We start from the raw sequence: 27,297 nt of genomic DNA, 5'->3' as shown, positions 1-27,297 counted from the left end.
GAGTGTTATAATAAATCCCATTCCAGAATAAGCAGCTGAAGATATTGTTAAGGATGTCTTTCAAAGGATTATTAAGTGGTTCTCAGAAAATGGACTGTCCCTTAATTTTGAAAATAACTCACTATATCCAGTTCAGTACAACAAATAAAGTCATAGCGACAATTTATGTAGCATATGAACAGGGCTCAGTTAACAGGGTAGATTTCTCCAAATTTCTGGGTGTTCACATTGATGACAACTTGAACTGGAAGAAGCATATTACTGAGCTTCTCAAACAACTAAGTTCAGCTTCTTTCACTTTCGTATAATCGCTAGTCTTGCTAATAAACAGATCAGGCTCCTAACGTACTTTGCATATTTCCACTCAATAATGTCTTATGGAATAGTTTTCTGGGGTAACTCACTACTGGGACATAAAGTATTGATTGCACAAAAGAGAGCAGTGAGAACAATTAGTGGTGTTCACCCAAGGACGTCATATAGGCACCTATTCAAGAGTTAGGTATTTTAACTGCACCATCAGAGTACATATATTCGGTAATGAAATTCGTTATAAATAATCCATCTCAATTCGCGAAGAACAGAAATATTCATACGTACAACACTAGAGGGAAAATGACATTTCCTATCCGTTATTGAAGCTGTCAGTGGCTCAAAAAGGAGTACATTATTCAGCAACAAAAATCTTTGATCGTTTGCCCAACAACATAAAGTGTCTGGCAGGTATCAGATCAAGTTTTAAATCTAGCTTAAAATCATTTCTTTTGTACAACACGTTCTATTCCATGGACGAGTTTCTGTTTCAGAACAGGTAAAAAAAATGTACCTCTAACTGTAGTTGCATATGTAGAACTAAAAATTTCAGGAATATTAATATTAGCACTGTTCATGTGTGTGTATATATATCTTTTAATCTGACTTGTTCCATATCATATCGATAAAATAATCGTGAAAATTATCTACGGAACATGACATAACTAAACTAAACTCAACTTCTGAATTTAAACGATCTAACATACCCATGACAGTGCAGCTATGACAGCGTAAGTTAGGTTCTGCCTTTTTAATCATTTTTCCCTTATTCCATTTATTTTTCTTCTTATTCGTTGTTTCGTTGAATCTCGCCGCTTCCCCGTCCATTTCTTCTATACTTTTTGCAGATATTGTTTCATGTCCCACAAATTTCGGTTGTTGAACCAACACTCGCGTCTCCAATTCGCTCTGATAATTCTGAGTTATTTTGGAAGCTTCCTATGTTACAGGCACCTGTTAGTGCACTGTTTACTGTATCATCTATTTACAGTTATTTTTCATACTTATTCTTCTTCTTCATGTGCCGTCTCCTCTAAGAAGGTTGGCTGTCATCATGGCAATTTCTGATCTTGATTTGGCCGATCTAAGGAGTTCTGACGTTGAACAGTTGTACCATTTTTTTAAATTGTCAATCCAGGATGTCCGTCTTCTACCCCTCGTTCTCTTCCCACAAATTTTCCCTTCTAGTATTATTCGCAATATTTTGTAATTTACTCCCCTAATAACATGGCCTAAATATTGTAGCTTCCTTACTTTAATAGTTTTAATTAATTCTTTTTCCTTTCCCATTCTTCTTAGGACATCTTGATTAGTAATCCTCGACACCCAACTAATTCTAAGTATTCTTCTATATGCCCACAGTTCAAAAGCTTCTTATACCGTAACTAAATAATGGTCTCGTAAAGAAGTGTGGAATGAATTGCGTCGTCTGGTCACAACTGTAATTTATTAGCTATTCGTAACGCGTTTTGAAGCCTGTGGGTTATTTTCAGATGCTAACAATCATCTTGCAGAACTAATTAACTGTAAATCCTTTTCTTCATTGACAGAAGGGCCCGCATCTCGTGGTCGTGCGGTAGCGTTCTCGCTTCCCACGCCCGGGTTCCCGGGTTCGATTCCCGGCGGGGTCAGGGATTTTCTCTGCCTCGTGATGGCTGGGTGTTGTGTGCTGTCCTTAGGTTAGTTAGGTTTAAGTAGTTCTAAGTTCTAGGGGACTGATGATCATTAATGTTAAGTCCCATAGTGCTCAGAGCCATTTGAACCATTTGAACCATTGAAAGAATGAGTAAACAACGAGTAACTGTAATATAGGTGTCATTTAACACTTTGCTATGTTTCGCCATTCATTGTACACTGAAAATAAAAGATAATTATGATTCGGGATGATGTTTCATTCTAAAATTAATTTTTGAATTACCGTCATGGGTGAGGCATGTAAATGGAAAAAAATGGTTAAATTTAGCGGACTGATACGCATTGTGCTCCTCTTTTTATCCCCAAACTCTATAATTAGGATACAAGGTTAGCAATTGATTTTGGGCTTTTTTGTTCTGGTTGTGGACGTGTGTGTATGAGCAGCGTACGGTCTGAAAAAGACTGCTGATGTAATTTAAACCAAATCTCACAAAGCTGTCAACGTATTTGAGTTAATATACTATCATTTTTGTATACAAATAATTCTCTTAATCGACCGATTACGTGCTCTTAAATATCTTCTTTACTCTTGCGAAAAAATTTACTGAGACATAAATTTCTTCAGTCTTGCCATTGTTTTTCAGTGGTTGTCATAATATCCTCTTTTGCGAGGATATTGTGCAAGGGAAGTAGAAAGCAGCTAACACAATACCATTTCCCTTTGTCTTCATTTATATTGCTATTATCATTTCTCTCATTTCTCTATTTGCAGTTCAGTCTTTTATTTAACTTCTTAGCCTTGTATTCATAACCAGTCACATCCCTACCTAAATAACTCTGTTTATTTCACTGTAGTGTCACTTTTGATATTATACCCTCTATTTTTTCTGAGTATTACTATATGTATTTTATGTGCGCGTAATTCTATTACACCTTTATATCTTTGATTCGTATTCATTGTACATGCCAAAATACCAAGTTCATGCAAATTTTTCATTCACAATTTCAACTCGAGGCACAGGCCTCCCTTATGAGATACTTTGCAGCAGATCGATAGCTTCAGCTTCCAGTTTGGAGAACGAGCTTGTTTAATCAATGTTTAGTTCTCTACTGGGTGCTGGATTCAACTATCTTAAATTAGGAACCTTAAGTCTGCTTCTCCACTAAGGTATTTCGCTTTCGGGGGCCATTGGCTTGCTAGTCCTTGGCACACTAAATTATCCTGCTCTGTCTGAAGGCGCGTTCAATAAGGCCCTGTCCTCCGAAAATACAGAAATAATATTACCAGAAGCAACATATCATCTTGGATTTTCTGTTAATGGAATTTATCATGTGATAAGCGAATAAATACCTCCAAAAAAGAATATAAATTCCATTTACATGTGTTAGTAACAAATTTCTTACTTGTTTTCCATTTAGTGCTCTTTCTCTTATGCTTCATTTCGATCATTTTAGTTATGGAATGAACAATAAATTGAATCTTTACTGCTATGTCGTTTTGTTATTTTTTAAAGACACAAGGCTTTTATTGCAGTGAATGATATGTTGTCTGGAGGACTCTCACATCTACAGAGTGGGTACCCTTACGGGTTGCTTCGAATATAATTGGTAAAAGGCTGAATGAGCTCGTAGTACAGATGACAAGGGAAGTTTTATTTCTTGGTCTGATCACTATTTTTGACCTTTTGTTGAGCCTCTTCGCCCTTACCATTCCTGTACTCTTTTTTTTCTCACATCGTCCCCATTAGAGTATTCGTAGAGTGAGTGGTGCCGTTTCTACTGCTTTGTAATTTCTCTCTTCGGGCTATTAGAACTTTTTGCCTGAGAAATCAGTCTGACTGGGGAACAGCAACTCAAACAATAACTACTCCACAGGACGGAAACTGAATATTTGGGTCATGTCTCCGAGATTTAGTCTCTGTCAAGAGAAACGGGAAATTCAAGTGGCTCACGAAAAATTGAGAAGAAACAGGGTGAGACAGAGATTCATGGTGACTGATAACTAGCGATGTCTGTAGGGATTCTTCTAGAAGAAGAAATAGAAGAAGAAGAAGATGAAGAAAAAGAAGAGGAAGAAGATCTGTAAGCCTACCTGTAGTTGCTGCAGTGTTGCGTAAGGTAAAACCGAAGGCACCGTCTCTGGTTGAGCCACACCCACTGGCTTGTACCGAGACGTGATGACTCACTCTTCCTGTGCATAGCCCACAAGTCGTAAAACGACGTAATGGCAGGGGGGGGGGGGGGGGAAGGGGGCAGCTTACCTACCACCACACACTAAACGGGTGCTTTCCGTGCAAATGTAGATTTAGACTATGAATTTGTGAGAAGAGATTACCCCTTCCAATATTAGCTTCATCATCTTGCTTGGAACAAAAGTATTTCATTGAACAGGGCAATTCAAAATGAATATAGCGATTAGGAAGGGCTCTAAATACGTAACTACTTAATGCATAGAGATAAATCGATCAAAGAAAATTCAAAATTTTTACATGCTTTATAAGTGTTCTTATATGACTCTGTTCGGTCACACGGGCAACGTTAAGCGGTAATCCATTTGACGCAATACGTTCTGAAGCAAATCTGGAGTCACCCGGGCGAGCGTATTAGAGGTATGCATTTTGAATTCTATAACTTTTCCGACAAAAGGAGGAAGCACATACGCAAGATCTTTCACATAACCCCAGAAAAAGACAGATGTAGCTAAGAGCAGCACACAGCATCGTAATGTCGAAAACGGCCGATCCAACGGTTTGGAAGACGTTGATTTCGAAACGTGCGAACCTCTGAACACCAGTGTGGGGTGCTCCATCTTCCTGAAAGATGTAATCCGCGGAATACGGGTCAAGCTGTGGGAATCAGCCATTGCTTAATCACATTCAGGTAAAAGTTTGTTGAAACGCTTTGCTCAATGAAGGAAAATACAACGTACATTTTTTATGCGACGTCGCCCAGAAGATATTAGCTTTGGCTGAATTACGCTGATGTTCAGTTATGCACGAAGCCTTTTCTGTATCCTATGTTGGAATTGTGCCGGTTAACCTTGCCACAGTCAGCTCCGGTAGCTGAGTGGTGCCGGCGCGTTGTGACGTCCGCCCAGACCAAACTCAACGAACTATATTGAACAAATATGGAAAAAAAGTGGTCAACGCGACAGAATGTCAATCCTAAGGACCCGGGTTCGATTCCCGGCTGGGTCGGAAATTTTCTCCGCTCTCAGGGGCTGGGTGTTGTGTTGTCCTAATCATCATCTTTTCATCCCCATCGACGCGCAAGTCGCCGAAGTGACGTCAAATCGAAAGACTTGCACCCGGCGAACGGTCTACCCGACGGGAGGCCCTAGTCACATGACATTTTTTTTACCTTACCACATACGTGGAAGGCTGCCTCATCGCTAAAAATGAGACGTGCAGAAAATGTTTCTCTGAACACCAGTGTGGGGTGCTCCATCTTCCTGAAAGATGTAATCCGTGGAATACGCGTCAAGCTGCGGGAATCAACCATTCCTTAAGCATGTTCAGGTAAAAGTTTGTTGAAGAATTGTGCCGGTTAACCTTGCCACATACGTGGAAGACTGCCTGATCGCTAAAAATGAGACGTACAGAAAATGTTTCTTACTCTATGGCTTTCTGCATTACCGGGTGTTTCACTTCCTGTAAAATTTTAAAACGTTTTATAGTGACACGCTTGGCCGGCTTGTACTTCATCCTTTGTATAAACATCCTGTTTCTTTGACTGCCTGCGCGTTATGCAGATGTTGCTGGCTTGATAGTGTCGCTGACAAAATCCTCTGTGCACTATGAATACAAAACGACGATTTTTAAACGTTAACATGAAGAATGCCTGTTGTACGAATCCGCCATTTTCACTTATGACACAGAACTATTCACTCATGCAAGGAACGAAATTTTCCGCTAAATTTACATTCTCTGTGATTCTTATCGATGTACTGCGAACATTAAATTCTTATAGCCGTTTGTAATCGCTATATTCATTTTGAATTGTCCTGTATAGTTGTTTTCTCATTAAAACTGTAGTTTTATCAAAGATTCAGCAATTCATTTTATGTGCAGTATGTATTCTGTTTACGATTATTTTGGCAAAGCACTACGAAAAGCGTTGTACCCGCCTGAACACTGGCTTCATCATCATTAGTCGTTTTACTCATTGCTGTGTGTCATGACCTCATTCTCTCATTCATTCTTACGTTGTGGAAAATTCAGACAGATGTCTCCATCCACAGCGATCTTCGGCCTTCCTTAATACGATCTGAAGAGGAAGACTGGTAAGCTTCTGTTTGCTGTTCTCCCACGTGGTCTTCTGCTCTCGGTTTTCCCTGCTCGATGGTCTTCTCTAAATTATCCCCTTTCCTTCTCAAAATGTTCCCAAGGAACTGAAGGTATCTTTGGCTGAAACTAGAAGATAACCTTCTTCTGATTTTAAGTTCTTCTGTTATTGAAACATCTGTTCTTTTTTGTGTCCACGGTACAAGTAGCATCCTCCGCCAACAGTACATCTCGAAGGCACCAATGCGGCTCGTATCACTACCTTTCACGGTCCAGGTTTCGCTTCCATATAAGAATACAGGAAACACAAAAGCTTCTACCAAGCGCATCTTTGTTGTCTTGGATATAGCCAGATTCTGCCATATCTTAGTGAGTTTGACCATTGCGGCTCGGCCAAGAATGATTCGTCGTCTTATCTCTTTATCACACTTTCCTGTGCAGTTGATCAGAGAGCCTAGATATACATAATCACTATCTCCAGATTCCTTAAGCATCCTGTAAGTTGGTTTTGATCGATATCTTGGCGATTTATAACCATTAGTTTGTTTTTTTTCCATGTTTATCTCTAGGCCAAGGTTCAGACAAATATCTTTCAGTCTTGAGAACAGATTACCAGTTTCTTTCTCACCTTCTGCCATGAGTGTAGTATCATGTGCGAAGCGTAAATTGTTGATTTTCCTGCCGCCAATTGAAATCCCACAGTCCCAGCCATCCAGCGCTTTCCTGATTACACACTGCATAGATACTGTAGAGCTGAGGTGACAGTATGCAACCTTGTCTGACGCCATTTGTCACGTCGAAAATTCAGAGTATTGACCATCTACTTTTATGGTTGCGGTATGGCTATTATAAAAACCTTTTAGTAAGGATACCAGGTGTTTTGGAACCCCAGATTCGTTGAGCAATGCCACAACTAGTCCCACATGACACAATCAAAGCCCTTTTTATAATCTAGGAAGCAGATGTAGGCAGGGACACAGAACTCATAACAGTTTTCAAATATCTGCCTTAAATTCAAGACCGCCTCTCGAACACCTTTACCTGACACGAAACCAACTTGTTCTGCGAAAATGTGAGACTGCAGAAAATTTTTAGGCGTTGATTTATTATATGCAGGAGGACTTTACTAGCATGTGATATTAATGCTATGGTCCAACAGTTGGAGCAGTCCCTAACTGATCCTTTTTTGTGCATAGGAATTATGACAGTCTTTAGGCCGTTCACCCGTTTTCCACACCGTACTACAAGTATTGGAACAAGGCCAGTCCCATTCCATTGCCGGTACCATTCCAAAGTACCGTTATTCATGATGGCGGCCATGACGTCAGAGACACACCCCCCCCGCCTACATATACGCGCTAGGCATGAAATGTTTTCATAACACCGCCACCATTCCGAAGCACCGTTATTCGACAACAAGGTCGCACCCAGTGTATCCACCACGTGGTGCGTGTCTAGTCCCTATTGCCGTGGCGCGGTGCGAGAGAGAGAGAGAGAGAGACAGCGTCATCTCTGTCACAACCCCGCGCCTACATACACGCGCTAGGCAGGACCTATATAAATCAGTGCACGGCCCAGCTCACTCTCACACTGCTCGTATACTTCGTTCGTCCAGTACTTGTCACGTCTTCGTAATTAAACGTGCAAAAATGAAGCGTTCACGATCCGCCAGTGGCAGCAGCAGCAAACGTGCTCATGTGGACGAAGTTCCCTCGTGGTTCTCGTCTGCTGTCCCGCTCGTCGTCAGCTGGCCAGTCACCGCCACAAAGTGTAACTGCACTTACTAAGGATACGATATTTTATACGTGATTACTTATTGCCTAAGCCACTTCCTCTTACGTCATCACGTACAATACATTACAATTATTTTACAGAAATACATTTCTTAAACAAAATTTTCAAAACAAAATTATAAAAACAATCATGATGGTCTGTTCCTGTGGATAAAATAAACGTTTATTAATTTAGTCATCCCATCACCAAATGGTCTCTAACTACTAATTTCTCTATTTCTACTTTCTACAATTGACGTCAGCATGCTACTACTAGATGCCGTGACCTTTTATAGTAAACTCCTTTCCCTGGCGTCGCTCAGTTGCTGCTATTATCTGTGAACAATTAAAAACATTTGTTGCACATTATTGTAGGTTACTGTAACTCCGAATTTCTCCGATACCCCTTTGATGTTGTGCTTGTTTGACTGGTTATGGCATTGGTCTTCCGCTCCTAGTCTGCTTCTGTCTGTAACGGTAGGCTCAATTCAACGTCATGCTTATCTGTTGAACAAAACAAGAGTTAGTTTTGCACGTTACAGCAAGTAAAAATCAGTGATAGTGGTCAAGGTTCATGGCTGGACTTGAGAGCATCTATCTTTTGTGGTGACCTTCATTATCATCCTTTAAACTGACTGGCGTGTTGTTTTAGCGTCTCTGCTTAACTCAAATAGTTAAGCCCAGACTCGGCTAGCGTCGCTAATACGTCTCTACAACACTCCTACGGCCCAAATCATCAATAAGCACTGTCGATCACGCCATTGCGTGCGCCCAGACACCTGATTTACGTCTTTCTATGACGGCTCAAAACTCGCCCTTTCACACAACATCCTCATCGCACTCATTACGAATTATCCATGTTTGGTGCGTCCCTATCGCCTAATTTCGATTGACTGGCCACCGGATAATCGTTTTGATCACCGTACTCACACTATCAACACAATTAAGGTAACAGGTGCGTCTCGAACACTACTGCGTCGGACAGACTACCTCATAATTATCACCCGAAACACCCACAATCGCCATACGCCGATAACGCAACGGGCGGGTCCTGAACACTACCGCGTCGGACATCATACCCTGCACTCGTCTCAAGAAACGCAACACATTCGGTGGGACGCAATATCCACCTACCTTTGCTGCTCGAAAATTATTCGCCAGTCGACAGCCCACTGTGCCTCAGACAGGAAAATACAGCACTGTCCTTGCTTCTCCTCGGCCAACAAAGGAGGCGGCCACGCAGACTTGCGACCTCACCTTTAGTGCCACGGTCGTCAGATCGGCCAGCGCAAAGATCGCCCGTTCCACCTCACCACTTTCGCCTGCCCACTCTCTGGCTCACCCTTCGTCGAGTTCTGCTAAATCTCGAGCCCAAAAGTCCGACACCAAGACTTTGAAAAAAGAGCATACTCGTGAAGAGTTTTTACGTACCGCAACTTCCCAACCATCGGTTCCTCCTTCCTCTAAACATCATACTTCCAAGAAGGCTACAAAGAAACCCAGTTCCTCTCCTTCTCCGCCAAGGCGTGTCCCATCTACAGCACCACCTGGCGGAAATCGCCCTCGGCCGTGTTCTGTGTCGCCGAGGCGCACTGCTGGCGGCCGATCAACCGGCCGATCGCTGGTGGCAGGAGCTGCTCCTGACCAACCTATGGATCAGGATCTTCTGCCTTCGGCTGAATGCCATTCCATGCTGTCGGTCGCAAGCTCTGAGCAGTCGTTGAGTTGACGGCCACCTTGGTCACATTCCTCCATTTTCTGTTCACCCTATGTCCATTATCCACCGGAATATCCGCGGTATTCGAGCCAATCGGGATGAATTGTCGATCCTCTTACGATCCTACTCGCCGGTCATCTTCTGTCTTCAGGAAACAAAGCTGCGTCCCCATGACCGCTTTGTTCTCCCTCATTTTCAGTCCGTCCGATATGATCTCCCCTCTGTTGAAGGCACTCCTGCACATGGAGGACTCATGATTCTTCTCCATGAAACTCTCCATTATCACCCAATCCATTTAAACACTTCCTTCCAAGCTGTCGCCGTCCGTCTTTCCCTTTCCGGATACACGTTCTCGCTTTGTACTGTATACATTCCATCGTCCACACCAATGGCACGAGCTGATCTCCTTCATCTTCTTGGTCAGCTTCCACCCCCATATTTGCTGATTGGGGACTTCAATGCCCACCACCCGCTTTGGGGATCTCCACATCCTTGTCCACGTGGCTCATTATTGCTAGACGTCTTCCACCAAGCAGATCTAGTTTGCCTCAACACTGGGGTCCCTACATTTTTGTCTGCCTCCACGACAAATTTATCTCATTTGGACCTTGCGGTCTGTACTGTTCCGCTAGCTCGGCGCTTCGAATGGTTCGCCCTTGATGATACACACTCGAGTGACCACTTTCCATGTGTCCTTAGACTGCAGCCTCAACTGCCCTACATGCGCCCGCGACGCTGGAAGTTTGCCCAAGCTGATTGGACACTTTTTTCGTCTCTAGCGACATTCGATGACCGTAACTTTCCCAGCGTCGACGATGAGGTCACACATATTACCGACGTTATTCTTACAGCTGCGGAACATTCAATACCACGCACCTCCGAATTGCCCCGGCGCCCCCCACTTCCTTGGTGGAACGAGGCATGCCGTGATGCAATACGTGAGCGGCGACGTGCTCTCCGCGTTTTCCGCCACCATCCTACTTTGGCCAACTGTATCCGCTATAAGCAGTTCCGAGCGCGATGCCGTCGTGTCATCCGCGATAGCAAGAAGGCAAGCTGGAAATTCTTTATTAGCTCATTTAACACCTTCACTCCCTCCTCGGAAGTTTGGAGTCGGCTTAGACGGTTCTCAGGCGCGCCTAGTTTCTCCCCGGTCTCTGGGCTCACTGTCGCGCATGACACATTAGTGGACCCCGTCGCAATTTCTAACTCGTTGGGTCAGCACTTTGCTGAGATTTCGAGCTCTTCAAATTACCCGCCAGCGTTTCTCCCGAAGAAACGTGCAGCGGAAGTGCGACCTCTTGCTTTCTCCTCTCAAAATCGCGAAAGCTACAATACTGTTTTCTCCATGCGGGAACTCCAACATGCATTCTCTTCTTCTCGCTCCTCCGCCCCAGGACCGGATGGTATCCACGTCCAAATGTTGCTGCATTTATCAACCCACAGTCTGCGTTACCTCCTTCGCCTTTATAATCGAATTTGGACCGACAGTACTTTTCCCAGACGATGGCTGTTCCGAAACCTGGAAAGGACAAACATCTCCCCTCTAGCTATCGCCCCATTTCTCTCACGAGTAGTGTCTGTAAGGTTTTGGAGCGTGTGGTGAATTACCGTTTAGCGTGGTGGCTGGAATCCCGCAGTCTTTTAACACCTGCCCAATGCGGATTCCGCAAGCATCGTTCTGCAGTTGACCATCTTGTTGCTCTCTCCACTTATATCATGAACAATTTTCTCCAGAAACGCCAAACAGTAGCAATATTTTTTGATCTGGAGAGAGCATACGATACCTGTTGGAGGACAGGCATCCTCCGCACACTGTTCTCTTGGGGCTTTCGAGGTCGGCTGCCCCTTTTTCTTCGCGAATTTATGGCAGAGCGCACATTTAGGGTGCGGGTGAACACTACTCTCTCCCGTACTTTCTCCCAAGAAAACGGGGTACCCCAGGGCTCCGTGCTGAGCGTTGTACTGTTTGCCATTGCCATCAATCCAATTATGGATTGTCTCCTTCCTGATGTCTCGGGCTCCCTCTTTGTGGACGATTTTGCGATCTACTACAGCTCTCAACGGACCAGCCTTCTTGAACGACGTCTTCAAGGATGTCTCGATCGCCTCCACTCTTGGAGCATCGAAACCGGCTTCCGTTTTTCTCCCAGTAAGACCGTTTGTGTTTATTTTTGGCGACGTAAGATTTTTCTTCCGCCCTCCTTACATCTAGGTCCTGTCAACCTTCCGTTTTCCAACGTCGCTAAATTCTTGGGTCTTATGTTTGACAGAAAACTGTGCTGGTCCTCCCACGTTTCCTATCTTTCGGCTCGCTGTCTGCGATCCCTTAACACCCTCCGTGTCCTGAATGGTACCTCCTGGGGAGCGGACCGAGTGGTCCTTCTCCGCCTCTACCGCGCCTTAGTGCGCTCGAAATTGGACTATGGAAGCATAGTCTACTCCTCTGCTCGGCCGTCTATTCTTCGGCGTCTCGACTCTATCCACCACCGTGGATTACGTTTAGTGTCTGGAGCTTTTTACACCAGCCCTGTGGAAAGCCTTTATGCTGAGACTGCTGAACCTCCGCTGTCCAATCGGCGAGCAGTCCTTCTGAGTCGTTATGCTAGCCATCTGTCTTCCATGCCTGCTAATCCAGCCCATGACCTTTTTTTCGACGCCTCCTTTGATGTAGGGTATGCAGGCCGCCCCTCCTCCCTACTACCACCGGGAGTCCGCTTCCGTCAACTGCTCCATTCTCTTTCCTTCCGCTTTCCTAAAACCTTCTTGACAACTTGGGGTACAGCACCGCCTTGGCTCCGTCCCCGGATCTGCCTGCTCCGTGACCCTTGTCGATTTCCCAAGGATAGTACCCCTTTGCCCGCATCTCGTGGTCGTGCGGTAGCGTTCTCGCTTCCCACGCCCGGGTTCCCGGGTTCGATTCCCGGCGGGGTCAGGGATTTTCTCTGCCTCGTGATGGCTGGGTGTTGTGTGCTGTCCTTAGGTTAGTTAGGTTTAAGTAGTTCTAAGTTCTAGGGGACTTATGACCACAGCAGTTGAGTCCCATAGTGCTCAGAGCCATTTTTTTTGAGTACCCCTTCACTTGTTTATCGTCGGGCATTTGCTGCTCTATGTGTACAAATGACGGACGCCACATTTATTTACAACGACGGCTCGAAAACATCGTTAGGTGTAGGGAGTGCCTATATTGTTGGCGACACCCCAAATCACTTTCGGCTTCCCGACCAGTGTTCGGTTTATACTGTGGAGCTTTACGCTGTTCTCCAGGCTGTCCACTACATCCGCCGCCATCAGCGGATACAGTACGTTATCTGCTCAGATTCTCTCAGCTCTCTCCTCAGTCTCCAAGCTCTTTTTCCTGTGCACCCTCTGGTCCACCGGATTCAGGACTGTCTGCGCTTGCTCCACCTGGGGGGCGTCTCTGTGGCGTTCCTCTGGCTCCCGGGACACGTTGGTATCTGTGGAAATGAGGCGGCCGATCTTGCAGCCAAGGCTGCAGTCTCTCTTCCTCGGCCAGCTATTCAATCGATTCCCTTCGCCGATCTACGGAGCGTTTTATGTCGACGTGTTGTTCATTTATGGCACACGCATTGGTCGACACTTACCCATAATAAATTGCGGGACGTGAAAGCTCTTCCTTGTGCTTGGACCTCTTCCTCCCGAACGCGTCGTCGGGAGGAGGTAATTTTAACAAGACTCCGGATAGGGCACTGTCTTTTTAGCCATCGACATCTTTTAAGCGGCGATCCTCCCCCACTCTGTCCCCACTGCTCTCAGCTGTGGACGGTAAGACACATTTTAATTGAGTGCCCCTTTTTTAATCCGTTACGCTCCCGTCTACAGCTATCGCCTGATATATCGTCGATTTTAGCAGATGACACGCGCTCCGCCGACCGCGTTCTCAAGTTTATTAGTGCCAGTGAAATGACGTCAGTCATTTGAAGCTTTTTTTGGGGACAACCAACCCCTTTCTGTAGTGGATTTTTAAGCCTTCCTTCTGCTTTTAGTTTCTCCAATTTTATGACTTTCGTTCCCATTGCTGCTGGTTTTCAATTTCGTTTTTTCACTGTTTTTTAAGTGACGGACCGGGCGCTAATGACCATAGCAGTTTTGCGCCATAAAACCAAAAAAAAAAAACACTGCCGAACTCGCGCGTGAGTATCACCAGTTCAATGGGCCTGATTGCACCTCTTGGACTCGCCAATGGCCCACCAATCCCTGCATCATGCTCCATGTTGTCCGGTGACGTCATGCGCTCTGTTCGTTCCCGAAAATAGCTGTTTTCTCTTTCGAATTCCGCTGCCGCTAATTCGCGTAAGCTGTCGCTGCTTCCTCTCATGACTGCCATTCTGTCAACCCCTGTTGCGCCCTGAACTGTCTCTATTAAGCGCGCCTTAGCCCTCGTAATCATCTATGTTTCCTTACCCACTAACGTTATACACTAACAAAACTTTACACACAAAATACACACTATAATCATTAACTCCCAATACCTCTACAATATTCACAAACAGGTTACCCAACAAATCCCACAAATCATCCCGATCTCTGCGGATCGTATTCCTAACCAATTACTCTCATTATTTCCCTAATCCAAAATATTTCTTCAATCTGTGACAAAACAGAGAACACGAAACAACACATTTGTAACGTCCCCTTAGAAAAATTAATGAATTACTGTGCTGATAAACCTCTCACATTATTTGCTTTTCAAACAACTGAGCAAAACTGAACGTACTTAGACATTCACTAAAGTGACACACAATATGTTTAGCGCAACGCAATCTGACTTTCAGTAATCCCTACAAAAGAATGGCCCTGACTAACATTAACCTATACCTTTCACAAATCACTTACATCACAAAAATCTTCGTTACTCGAACTACTGCAATACAACAAGCGCCACTACTGCTAGCTAAATAATTCAAACTACTGAAGGCACTAACTACTGATAGGCATAGTTAGCAAATGAAAGATTTTGATAGAGAACAAACAATGTATTAACCTTAGCAGTGTTCAAAAGTCATAATATGTATAGCAGTTCATGACATCCAGTCTAACAAATTTACTGTCTCTGATGGACACACGTCCAGATCATCCGCTCTCAAAACTCAGCCATTTCTCTCCCCACATCCACCACTGCAGGCGGCTCACCTCCAACTGCGCAACGCTACGCGCTGTTAACAACCAGCTGCCCAACACTACAATAGCAAACAACAATGCAAACCAGCCACAGACTGCACACAGCACAGCCAGTGATTTTCATACAGAGCGCTACGTGGGGTTACCAATAAAAAAAACCTAAACAGCCTACTTACACAGTAATCCCAACAACAACAAATTAACGACGCGCCAGATTTTTGTGAGGTAAGTGATTTGTGAAAGGTATAGGTTAATGTTAGTCAGGGCCATTCTTTTGTAGGGATTACTGAAAATCAGATTGCGTTGCGCTAAAAATATTGTGTGTCACTTTAGTGAATGTCTAAGTACGTTCAGTTTTGCTCAGTTGTTTGAAAAGCAAATAATGTGAGAGGTTTATCAGCACAGTAATTCATTAATTTTTCTAAGGGGACGTTACAAATGTGTTGTTTCGTGTTCTCTGTTTTGTCACAGATTGAAGAAATATTTTGGATTAGGGAAATAATGAGAGTAATTGGTTAGGAATACGATCCGCAGAGATCGGGATGATTTGTGGGATTTGTTGGGTAACCTGTTTGTGAATATTGTAGAGGTATTGGGAGTTAATGATTATAGTGTGTATTTTGTGTGTAAAGTTTTGTTAGTGTATAACGTTAGTGGGTAAGGAAACATAGATGATTACGAGGGCTAAGGCGCGCTTAATAGAGACAGTTCAGGGCGCAACAGGGGTTGACAGAATGGCAGTCATGAGAGGAAGCAGCGACAGCTTACGCGAATTAGCGGCAGCGGAATTCGAAAGAGAAAACAGCTATTTTCGGGAACGAACAGAGCGCATGACGTCACCGGACAACATGGAGCATGATGCAGGGATTGGTGGGCCATTGGCGAGTCCAAGAGGTGCAATCAGGCCCATTGAACTGGTGATACTCACGCGCGAGTTCGGCAGTGTGTCACCGCGGGGGCAAACGTCGCCCACGAGAAGCATGAATGGGTTATGTACAGGAGGATCGGAATGGAATAGTCCGACACTGTCGTACCGAGCAGGGTTTGGACCTTACTCGACAGGAGACGGAAGAATGAGCAGGGGATCACCTGCAAGTCATGACAGTAGTTATCATGCGGAAAGGGGAGACTTGGCGGTAGACAGTTCAGGTATCGCTGGATTCTTGGAGTGTATAATGCAGAAGATAGACGCTAGTACGAAAGTGATGCAGGAAAGAATTGAAACGTGTAGAAAGGAGAGGCAAGCTAGTCTGGAAAGAATCAGCGAAGAAACACACAGCAGCATACAGGAGTGTGGAAAGGAAACCCGGGCGCAGCTTGCCATCATAAAGCGTGAAACATGCGGTGTGAAGGATGAAGTAAAAGCGTTGCGCGAGAAGTTAGAGCGAGAGATAGCCGAAGCGAAAAGAACCGCCAATGAGGCGAAATTAATTGCGCGGAGAGCCAAGAGAATAGCGAGAGAAACGAAGGAGGTCACCGAGAACACGTCCAAGGTTGCAAAACTGTTATAAATCAGCTGCAGACACGAGTGAAAAAGATTGAAGAAACCGTGTCGAGCAGGAAGAAGGAAGCCGGAGAGGCACCACTGATGGCAGAATTTGCCGAATTTAAACGAAAAATCGAGAACAGGGTAGAGGCACTGTCAGTCGACAGAACTTCTACAAATACAGGACAAACTGGAGCCGATATTCAGACGGTATCCACAGAAAAGGTAACCTCGGAAGTACGGCAACGGGACACAGTATCTGTCACAGGAGTTGTGAACCGACGTGATAATGAAGCACGCATGCTGGAAACCAGACCGTTAGAACGTCAGGGCAGCTATGAACCGCGAGTCACACGTACGGAGGTACCGTGTGTAGTAAGTGATTTACCGGAGGCGGAGTTCAGTAGCAGAACAACTGGCGCAAGCAATTGCTACCCGCTTAGGCGATCCACCTCGCACTTGCAAGAGCCACAGGATATCCAGGAGGCGCACATGAAGGTAGTTTATGAAACATCGAAACGCCACCGCAGAAAGATGAAACTAGGCAGTTTGATTATAAACACTTTCTGTCAGTACACAAGTTCCAGCACTATAAGGATGGATAGTTTGATCTAACGTTACCACCACAGTGGCCGTTAATGTACAAACTTGACTTTGTGTGTGCGCACTTGGAAGGTGCATCAGCGGAAAGTATGCGTAGTGTTGCTAAAGGTTGCAGAACATACCAAGAGTTCCGCGACGCATTTATGAGCAGATATTGGTCAAAGGAGACCCAAAACAGAATTAAGCAAGAAATCCTTACGACACGCGACTTCGAGAGCTCAGGTTTCCGAAGTGTTGTGAAATTTTTTGAGAACATGCTGAAAAAGAATCAGTATCTGGACGAACCGTGCAGCCCTGGGGAGATTATACGCGTATGCTATATGAAGTTGCCACTTACATATCAGCAGACGCTAGCTGGCAGATGCGGAAATGAAGTAGAAGCATTTAAGGGCATTCTTAGGGAACTGGAGTTTGCCTATAACGAGCAGCAGGTGCGTGAGAAGAAGAAGCAAATGGAACCGCATGAGGAAGGCCAAGACGCGAATATAGAGAGAAACAGAAACCAGATGAGGAATAACTATGCCGGTAACGGTAACAATAGGGGAAACAACCCACAGTGGCGCGATAATAGAGGCCAAAAATTTTCCGCTACAGGAACGTAGGTGGAATCAGGGTAATAATAACTGGAACCCAGCCAATCAAAATGGAAGGGATCAACCAGTGCAGAACTGGAGAGCGAGTGAAGACCGCAATCCAGAACCTGCACAAATAATCGAAATACGTCCGGCGAACCCTGGCCGTACGCAAACTGCGCAAAACAGACAAGAATGACTAGGGCGGCACACTCGGCAGCGGAAGAACGCGGCCGGGAACAAAGTAGTGTATAATTAGATTAGATTTTTGTGATTTGTTGGCGATGTTTATTTGTATTAGCATAGGCAGGGTTTTATTTGTGTTTCGTGATTATTTGTTTTATGATGTGTGTATTTATTTTCCTATTTTTCATGTGCTTGTCTTATTTTGGTATGGATTGTGTGTATATTATGTGTTTGATGTTAAATTTTGTTGTATGGGGACCACTGGGTCGCTTAGTATAGAAAATTTGCTGCAGCTATGACACAAACAATATATAGAAGTATTAGATTAATTATAGAAGGGGTTATCTTATGTAGATAACTTCCTATACAAAATTTTATGGCAAGGCTATTGGACAGGAGAACTTTCAGGACAAAATCTGGATCTGTGGTGGATGGATTTGGGGTGTGTTGAGCGTGTTGTGATGTGGTAGGTGGATATTGCGTCCCACCGAATGTGTTGCGTTTCTTGAGACGAGTGCAGGGTATGATGTCCAACGCGGTAGTGTTCAGGACCCGCCCGTTGCGTTATCGGCGTATGGCGATTGTGGGTGTTTCGGGTGATAATTATGAGGTAGTCTGTCCGACGCAGTAGTGTTCGAGACGCACCTGTTACCTTAATTGTGTTGATAGTGTGAGTACGGTGATCAAAACGATTATCCGGTGGCCAGTCAATCGAAATTAGGCGATAGGGACGCACCAAACATGGATAATTCGTAATGAGTGCGATGAGGATGTTGTGTGAAAAGGCGAGTTTTGAGCCGTCATAGAAAGACGTAAATCAGGTGTCTGGGCGCACGCAATGGCGTGATCGACAGAGCTTATTGATGATTTGGGCCGTAGGAGTGTTGTAGAGACGTATTAGCGACGCTAGCCGAGTCTGGGCTTAACTATTTGAGTTAAGCAGAGACGCTAAAACAACACGCCAGTCAGTTTAAAGGATGATAATGAAGGTCACCACAAAAGATAGATGCTCTCAAGTCCAGCCATGAACCTTGACCACTATCACTGATTTTTACTTGCTGTAACGTGCAAAACTAACTCTTGTTTTGTTCAACAGATAAGCATGACGTTGAATTGAGCCTACCGTTACAGACAGAAGCAGACTAGGAGCGGAAGACCAATGCCATAACCAGTCAAACAAGCACAACATCAAAGGGGTATCGGAGAAATTCGGAGTTACAGTAACCTACAATAATGTGCAACAAATGTTTTTAATTGTTCACAGATAATAGCAGCAACTGAGCGACGCCAGGGAAAGGAGTTTACTATAAAAGGTCACGGCATCTAGTAGTAGCATGCTGACGTCAATTGTAGAAAGTAGAAATAGAGAAATTAGTAGTTAGAGACCATTTGGTGATGGGATGACTAAATTAATAAACGTTTATTTTATCCACAGGAACAGACCATCATGATTGTTTTTATAATTTTGTTTTGAAAATTTTGTTTAAGAAATGTATTTCTGTAAAATAATTGTAATGTATTGTACGTGATGACGTAAGAGGAAGTGGCTTAGGCAATAAGTAATCACGTATAAAATATCGTATCCTTAGTAAGTGCAGTTACACTTTGTGGCGGTGACTGGCCAGCTGACGACGAGCGGGACAGCAGACGAGAACCACGAGGGAACTTCGTCCACATGAGCACGTTTGCTGCTGCTGCCACTGGCGGATCGTGAACGCTTCATTTTTGCACGTTTAATTACGAAGACGTGACAAGTACTGGACGAACGAAGTATACGAGCAGTGTGAGAGTGAGCTGGGCCGTGCACTGATTTATATAGGTCCTGCCTAGCGCGTGTATGTAGGCGCGGGGTTGTGACAGAGATGACGCTGTCTCTCTCTCTCTCTCTCTCGCACCGCGCCACGGCAATAGGGACTAGACACGCACCACGTGGTGGATACACTGGGTGCGACCTTGTTGTCGAATAACGGTGCTTCGGAATGGTGGCGGTGTTATGAAAACATTTCATGCCTAGCGCGTATATGTAGGCGGGGGGGGGTGTGTCTCTGACGTCATGGCCGCCATCATAGATAACGGTACTTTGGAATGGTACCGGCAATGGAATGGGACCGGCGTTGTTCCAATACTACTACATAGTAAATGTAGGGCATGCATGCCTTCCTCTCCCATCGCAGTCAGCATGTTTCTGGAAATACCATCTATACCTGGGGATTTGTTGTTTTTCAGGTGTCTGATGGCATTTTCGATTTCACTGTACAGAATATCAGGTTCTTTATTTGATTCCATACAAATGTTCTCTTCTTCGATGTTGGTTCCTTTGCAATACAGAGTTTCACATTGTTGTTTCCACCTAGCTATTGCTAATTGCTTGTCACTAATAACAGTGCCATCTATACCTTCATTTAGTTTTTGATGTTCTATGTCATCACAAATAGTGGTGAGATACAGTGTGTTGTCAATTCGGCAGCTGCGCTGTATTTTGCAGCGAAGTTCTTTGTATGCTTCTTCATCTTGAGCGGTTTCTATGTCACATTTCTTTAGTGTGCTCCGTTCTTCGATGAGTAGTAGAGTATTGTTCGAAATCCAGGGATTGTTCGCTTGAGGGGTCTTGGTAAGCTGTTCAGGGAGAGATGAACAATCATTTCTTTCATTTTGTCCCATATTTTGGGACACTCGCTTAAATGTAGACAATACAATATAGTACCTTCATGTTTAAAAGCATGTTTTGGGAAACATGATTATTAAAAGACGACATATGGCAGAACTACATAAAGATGAAATAAATGAACAGTACTACTGCTCTTAAAATGATCAGGTAGTAGTTTCTGTGAGGCACTTATAAAATGAGGTAATGCAGTCTATTCAACAAAATCGGTCGAATGAAAGAAGCACGTGGTTGTATTAGTTTATGCCAGAAGAATACTCATGGTGTAAAGTATTTCTTCAGAATGAGATTTTAACTCTGCAGCACTTGCCCGCGAAAGGCAAAGGTCCCGAGTTTGAGTCTCGGTCCGGCACACAGTTTTAATCTGCCAGGAAGTTTCAAAGTATTTCTTGTTGTTTGTCAGTGCTAACCTATCAGTGCCTCTCTAGATAGACAAGTAATCACTACGCAGATACGAAGAAAATGTTACGAAATATTAATTTCTTATTATATCTTGTCATAGTGGAGTAGTTCGAAGCCTGATCGTACAGCTTAATACGCAGTGCGCTACCTCGCTGGTCTGGGAGGTGAGCCAGCCACGGCCGAAACCTTGAGGCGGATTAAACGCTGTTGATCAGCTACATCGGCCAGCAAGTGTGTGGAGTTAGCCAGTTTCCCATGGTCGTTGAGGTAAATGCCGGCCTGGACAGCGATCTGCGCCTCAGAAAATACGACAATGAAACAGTTAAATATGGTAACACAAGGGACGAAGTTTACTCGATTCGCACAAAAAATGGTGCACTCGAGTTCCCTTTCATAGGTTTATTGAATACAGTGGGCGACGGGGAGGCCATCCAGCCACAAAGTTAAAATAAAATAAATTTGTCAACTCATGAATACCCCGGAACAGTATAACTTGTAAAGCGCTAGGAAAGAGAGAGGCTGGTAGAATAAGTTGTAAAAAGTTCAAAAGAAATGTACGAGAATAGAATAATTTAGCTATTTTTTTGTATGTCCTTTCTTCTGATTAAATGTTTATGGGACGTTCACTTATGCAATAAAATGAAACACTTGCAGCCTTTTTTTTTCAATATTATTTATTATATAGCAACCAGTTTCGGTGACTCAATACATCATCTTCAGACCTTAACTGACAATGAGAGGGTGAACTCCAATGTTATACACGATCACATCAGTGGCCAACATCTACGAACTGCCTTCCGTAGACTACAGTAAGCTGGCCTCGGAGGCCTAGGGGTTCTAGGCGTTCGAATCCTGCCTCGGGCATGGATGTGTGTGATGTCCTTAGGTTAGTTAGGTTTAAGTAGTTCTAAGTTCTAGGGGACTGATGACCATAGATGTTAAGTCCCATAGTGCTCAGAGCCATTCTACAGTAACAGCGATGTTGTCTGCAACCATCAACTATCAACTTGGTAATTAATGGCTGCAGACGCAACATCGCTGTTACTGAAGTCTACGGAAGCCAGTTCGTAGATGTTGGCCACTGATGTACTCGTGTATACGATTTGAGATCACCTGCTCAGCGTCAGTTAAGGCCTGAAAATTGTGTACTGAGTCACCGAAACTGGTTGCTATGTTATTACATCGAAAGAACGACTGCAGATGTTTCATTTCATTACGTAATTTAGCCATTCGTCAATACAATGTTACATACGAAATCTACAGACAAAACCAAATGGCAGGTAATAGGGTGCGGCGCTTAAATCCGGACAAATTTCAATTTGAATTTACCTCCATATCGTAGTTCCGTCGAAGGTCGCGATTGGCGTTCGCGAAAGCCATGTCATGTAGTAAACAGTCAGAACCTCAAAATGGCCGAGATGTTACGGACAAGTGCGGAGGACAACAGAAGAGCCGCGGTTATCGAAAGTCTTCGCGCTGGCCGTTCGCCCACTGAAATCGTTCGATTCTTCGGGTATCCGAGATCACCTGTTTACGTTGTGGCCAAGAATAAAGCTTCGGAGAAGTCTGGGGAAGGTTCCGCTAACCCGGCGAGGAAACCTTACTTGAGGAAAGGCGAGTTACGAACTGCGGCAGTCATCGAAAAGTCTCAGGCGGAGATTTCGGAGGACCCGGGGTAATCACTGGGGAAATTGGCGTCATTATTGAATATCAGTGAGCGATCAATGCCTCGGATGGCAGAGGAGGACCTCATACGAACCATTTAGTCCAAAACTGGCTCTCGGATGACGTTGACGTGTTCTGGTCAAAGGAGTTCTGGCTCCCGAATAACCCGGATTTGAACCCCCTCGACTGCTATGTTTGAAGCGTAGTCGAAAGAGTTATCAATAAGACGCACCCCAATATCGCATGTCTACGCACCGCTATCGAGGCAGCTTCCGCGAATATGGAGAGCGCTGTTTTAAGGAGTGCGTGCGATCGCTTTAGGACAAGACTGGAGGCGGTCATTGCGGCTGAAGGGGGTTACGTCGAGTAATGTTGCTCTTGAGAGACACCACAACTTATATGTTAAATGATTTTCATTTTCATTTGTATTTTGTTTTAATAAATTTGTTTTTTACAAAAGGTTTCATTTGCCCAGACTTAAACGCCGCACCCTGTACGCTGTCTGATCAACAGCTGATTTTTTCATTTAGTTTCCGTGATAGTTTCCTGTCTGTACCACTAATATTTGAAAATAGCGGGGTTTTATTTATAATGTCCACAGGCGGCAGCACTCTCGTTTTGGTACGTTGGTGGTAATGCTCTATTTTGCAGACGCTTTTTACATTTCGCATACCAAACAATGGAGGGGACGCGAGAGGGGCAATAAGGCACAATAAAATTCTGTGCTCGTTTGAATCATACAGCCACTAACACTTACAAAAAAGTGAAGCAAGCCTACGGTGAAGATACACTATCTCGTGAAGCTGTGTTTAGCTGGTCCAACGACTTCAAAGAAGACCGACTTGTCTGTGTTAAGCAAGGTGGGGCCTGGTGTTTCTGGCTTCTACTGTGACAGAAGTCAACACCAACATAGCTGTTGTGATTGTCCTTGAGGATCGTCGGATAACAATACGTAAGCGCAGGGAAGTGCTGATAAATATTTTATGTGGCGGTGTCTTTACGATTGCGCATGATCAACGCTAAATGATCCGTGTTATACCCGTTGGATGTAACGTCTTTTGATTCGCGAACAAAACGCTGTTTTGCGTCTCTTTGCTGTTGGAGGGGGTGCGTTTTTGGATATTTTTTATTTTATTTTTGATTCCCATCACTGAAGGCAAAGCTTCGGGGCATTCGATTTAAGAACTCTGAAGCAGCGCTCAAGAAAAGTGCGGCAGTTCTCGAGAACTTGAGAAAGTATAGCCTGGACCATGTGCTCGAACATTGACAGAGACACTATTAAAAACATTCTAGTAGGAGAGGAGCATTTTAAAAAATAACGTGTAAACATCGAAATGAAGTCATGAACATCTTCGAAAAAATCTTAGTTTATTAATCAGCCCTTGTTTTAAATGAAATGACCTGATTATTTTTTTGTATTGATTTGGCATGTACACCTTGTATTTTAAGGATTTTCTCTCTAACAATGTAAGTAGAGGCAGTTTTGAGACTGCTTGTGGACTCACCGCTTTTGGCGACATCGTCGCTGGCCTTTATGATGTCGGAGAGGATGACGTTCTCCGTGCCGTACTTGCTCCTCAGGAACTTGGCCAGCTCGGTGCCTAGCTGACCCAGCCCCCCTGCAAGAGAAATGGACGTAATACGTATGGCGCGAACACTAGCTTCGTCTCTGTAAAGTGTACGAACAAGCCTCGACCTTTAGTGGCGTTCTGTCAGAGACTGATTTCCATAATCGAGGAAAATTGTATACACAATGATAGTTCAAATAACTACGTGTCAAATAAGATGATACTTAACCAAACTGTACGGTAGAACGCGTAACACGGCATAAGTAAAAAACGCTGTTCCAGACGAAGATTTTCTTTTCGAACTTGGCGTGTTGGAAACTTACTAGTTAATATGCAATTTATATGTTGTTGTTATGGTCATCAGTCCACAGACTGTTTTGAAGCAGCTCCCTTCTCTAGTCTATCCTACTCAAGTAGTGCAACCTGCATCCATTTGTACCTGATTACTGCATCAAGTCTTGGCCTCCCTCTACATTTTTTTCCACCCACACTTTCCTCAATTACCAAATTGATTATTCCTTTGTGCAACATTATGTGTCCTTCCAACCGCTCTCTCCTTTTAATAATATTCTGCATACGTTTCTCTTCTCCTCTTCTCATTAGTTATGCCATCTACCCTTTTAAACTACAGCAGTCTTCAGCAGAGCAACATCTGAAAAGCTTCTATTCTGTTCTTGTCTGATCTGTATGTCTCTCACGTTTCACTTCCTTAAAAGTCTACACTCCATGCAAGATATGTGTTCAACTGCATCACAGCAGTAAAGATTTCATATTTTATGAGAAAAACGTAGAAAAAACACAAAAAAAACATATAGCTACACTGAGGATCAAACACTTGACGTCAGAATTAGTAGGCACGTACGCAAATCACCTTTCTCGTTCACACACAAACAAATTTGTTTTAATTTCAAATTTTGCGAAATTTTTTACTGTCTTGCGAAAGAGTAAAAGACCTGTGCAACTAATGGGATTCGATTACACGAACGCAGAAGGTGACTGTGATCGTAACACAACTGTTATATCACTTGACCACTGTCCCAACTTATATATCTTTTCCTGCTCAAGTATATCTGTTACGGTGGAATCAACTATACTCCGAATTCAGGGAAACTCTCAGCTTGCAGACCAGTGTATAAACAAAATTCCCTATTTTTGGGCGCTATAACGATCCGGCCAACTCAGAGACGGATTCTTCGCCATGACTTGTGAATATACACTATGTGATCAAAAGTATCCGGACAGCCCCAAACACATACGTTTTCATATTAGGTGCATTGTGCTGTCACCAACTGCCAGGTACTCCAAATCAGCAGTCATTAGACATCGTGAGAGGGCAGAATGGGGCGCACCGCGGAACTCACGGACTTCTAATGTGGTCAGGTGACTGGGTGTCACTTGTGTCATACATCTGTACACGACATTTCCACACTCATAAACATCCCTAGGTTCACTGTTTCCGATGTGATAGTGAAGTGGAAACGTGAAAGGACACGTACAGCAAAAAAGCGTACAGGCCGACCTCGGCTGTTGACTGACAGAGACCGCCGACAGTTGAAGAGGGTTGTAATGTGTAATAGCCAGACATCTATCGAGACCATCATACAGGAAATCCAAACTGCAACAGGATCCACTGTAAGTACTATAGCATATACTGAGGTCCGATCTAATCTAACCAAATTGTGAGTGAATTGGCATATGTGAGGAGTGTGCTATCATCTAGCGGGATTTATGCCAACCGAATGGGGATAAACGTCTGTTGTAGTGTGCTACCACCTAGTGGCATTAACGTAAACTTGTTGGTGAGTGGTGAGGGCTAGATGAGCGCACCATCAACTATGCACGTTGCCTATCACATCCGTATGTATTTGATCCATAAAAGCAGTTTCATCGTTCCAGTTGCGGATGTGCAACAGCTCGTTAAAACGTGCTGAAGTGAAGATGGGCTCGTGACTCAGATGCCGAGTTTCATAGTGTCTAGAGGAATAGCAATTTAGCGCACCGTGGTAGATTCAAGTGGCGTATGTTTCAGATCAACGCATCTATGTTATGTTTGACAGCAGACAAAGAAAAATAAACAGTAAATCCGCACGGTGTCAGAAGTGAGATGTTCACATGGTCTTGTGCTCTTAGACAGCAGCAGCCACTGTCGATTACCCCATTTTATGTCGTAGTAGACAAAAGCTTTCTAACACATACAGTATGTAGCGCCACCCTATATTACGTGCAGATATTTTTATGAGCTGACTGATTCTAATTGTGATTCATTGAGGTTGTAGTCATAGGATACTACGTTTTTTTCATTTTGCGTGGTGCATAATGTTACATTTAAGCATTTTTAAAGTAAGTTGCCAATATTTGCACCAGTTTGGAATCTTATCAAGATCTGATTGGATATTATGCAGCTTTTTCAAATATTACTTCACTATAGATAACTGCATCATCTGCAAAACGTCTTAGGTTACTATTAATATTGTCTGCAGGTCTTTAATATACAACATGAACAGCAAGGGTACCATTACACTATCTTAAGAAACGCCTTAAATTACTTATACTTGTGTCGATAACTCTCCATCGAAAAAAAAATGCTGTGTCCTCCGCATCAAAACTTTTGAACACAGTGAAACACTTTTCCTTGACGCCCCGTACAATCGTTCTTTTGTTAATGAAAGTTGGTGTGATACTGAGTCAAATGCCTTTCGGAAGCCGAGAAATACTGTACCCATTTGACTTCGTTGCTCCACGGCGTTCGAGATGTCACGTGAAAAGAGTGCGAGTTAGGTTTCTCATGACCGATGTTTTCGACATCCATGGTGATTGGCACGGAGGAGGTCATTCTGTTCGAGATATGTCATTATGTTATAGCTTAGAATACTTTCTAGGATTGTAAAGCAGACGATCGTCAATGGGTTTGGACTGAAGTTCTGTGGATCGCTTCTGCCACTTGTTGGTTCAAAATGGCTCTGAGCACTATGGGACTCAACTGCTGTGGTCATAAATCCCCTAGAACTTAGAATTACTTAAACCTAACTAACCTAAGGACAGCACGCAACACCCAGCCATCACGAGGCAGAGAAAATCCCTGACCCCGCCGGGAATCGAACCCGGGAACCCGGGCGTGGGAAGCGAGAACGCTACCGCACGACCACGAGATGCGGGCTGCCACTTGTTGAGGAGTGACTTTTAGTTTCTTCCACTCATTGGTTATAGTTTTTTGGTTAAGAGATATACGGTATATTATGTTTAAAATAGCAGCTAAATGAGCTACAAATTACAAATTGCACATGACACG

At 43.9% G+C, this 27,297-nt stretch overlaps 1 protein-coding gene across 1 annotated transcript in view; it reads right to left on the bottom strand.

Moving 5' to 3' along the window:
• Window positions 1-27,297, bottom strand: part of LOC126235731 (L-threonine 3-dehydrogenase, mitochondrial) — a 218,133-nt gene that overhangs the window by 89,065 nt on the left and 101,771 nt on the right. Inside the window, exon 3 of the mRNA XM_049944507.1 lies at window positions 23,946-24,059. Coding sequence (XP_049800464.1) covers window positions 23,946-24,059 — 114 coding nt within the window. The remainder of the gene's footprint in view (window positions 1-23,945; window positions 24,060-27,297) is intronic.

Source organism: Schistocerca nitens, chromosome 2, assembly GCF_023898315.1.
Source record: "Schistocerca nitens isolate TAMUIC-IGC-003100 chromosome 2, iqSchNite1.1, whole genome shotgun sequence".
NCBI lineage: Eukaryota > Metazoa > Arthropoda > Insecta > Orthoptera > Acrididae > Schistocerca > Schistocerca nitens.
This window is presented reverse-complemented; position numbering and strand designations above follow the sequence as displayed.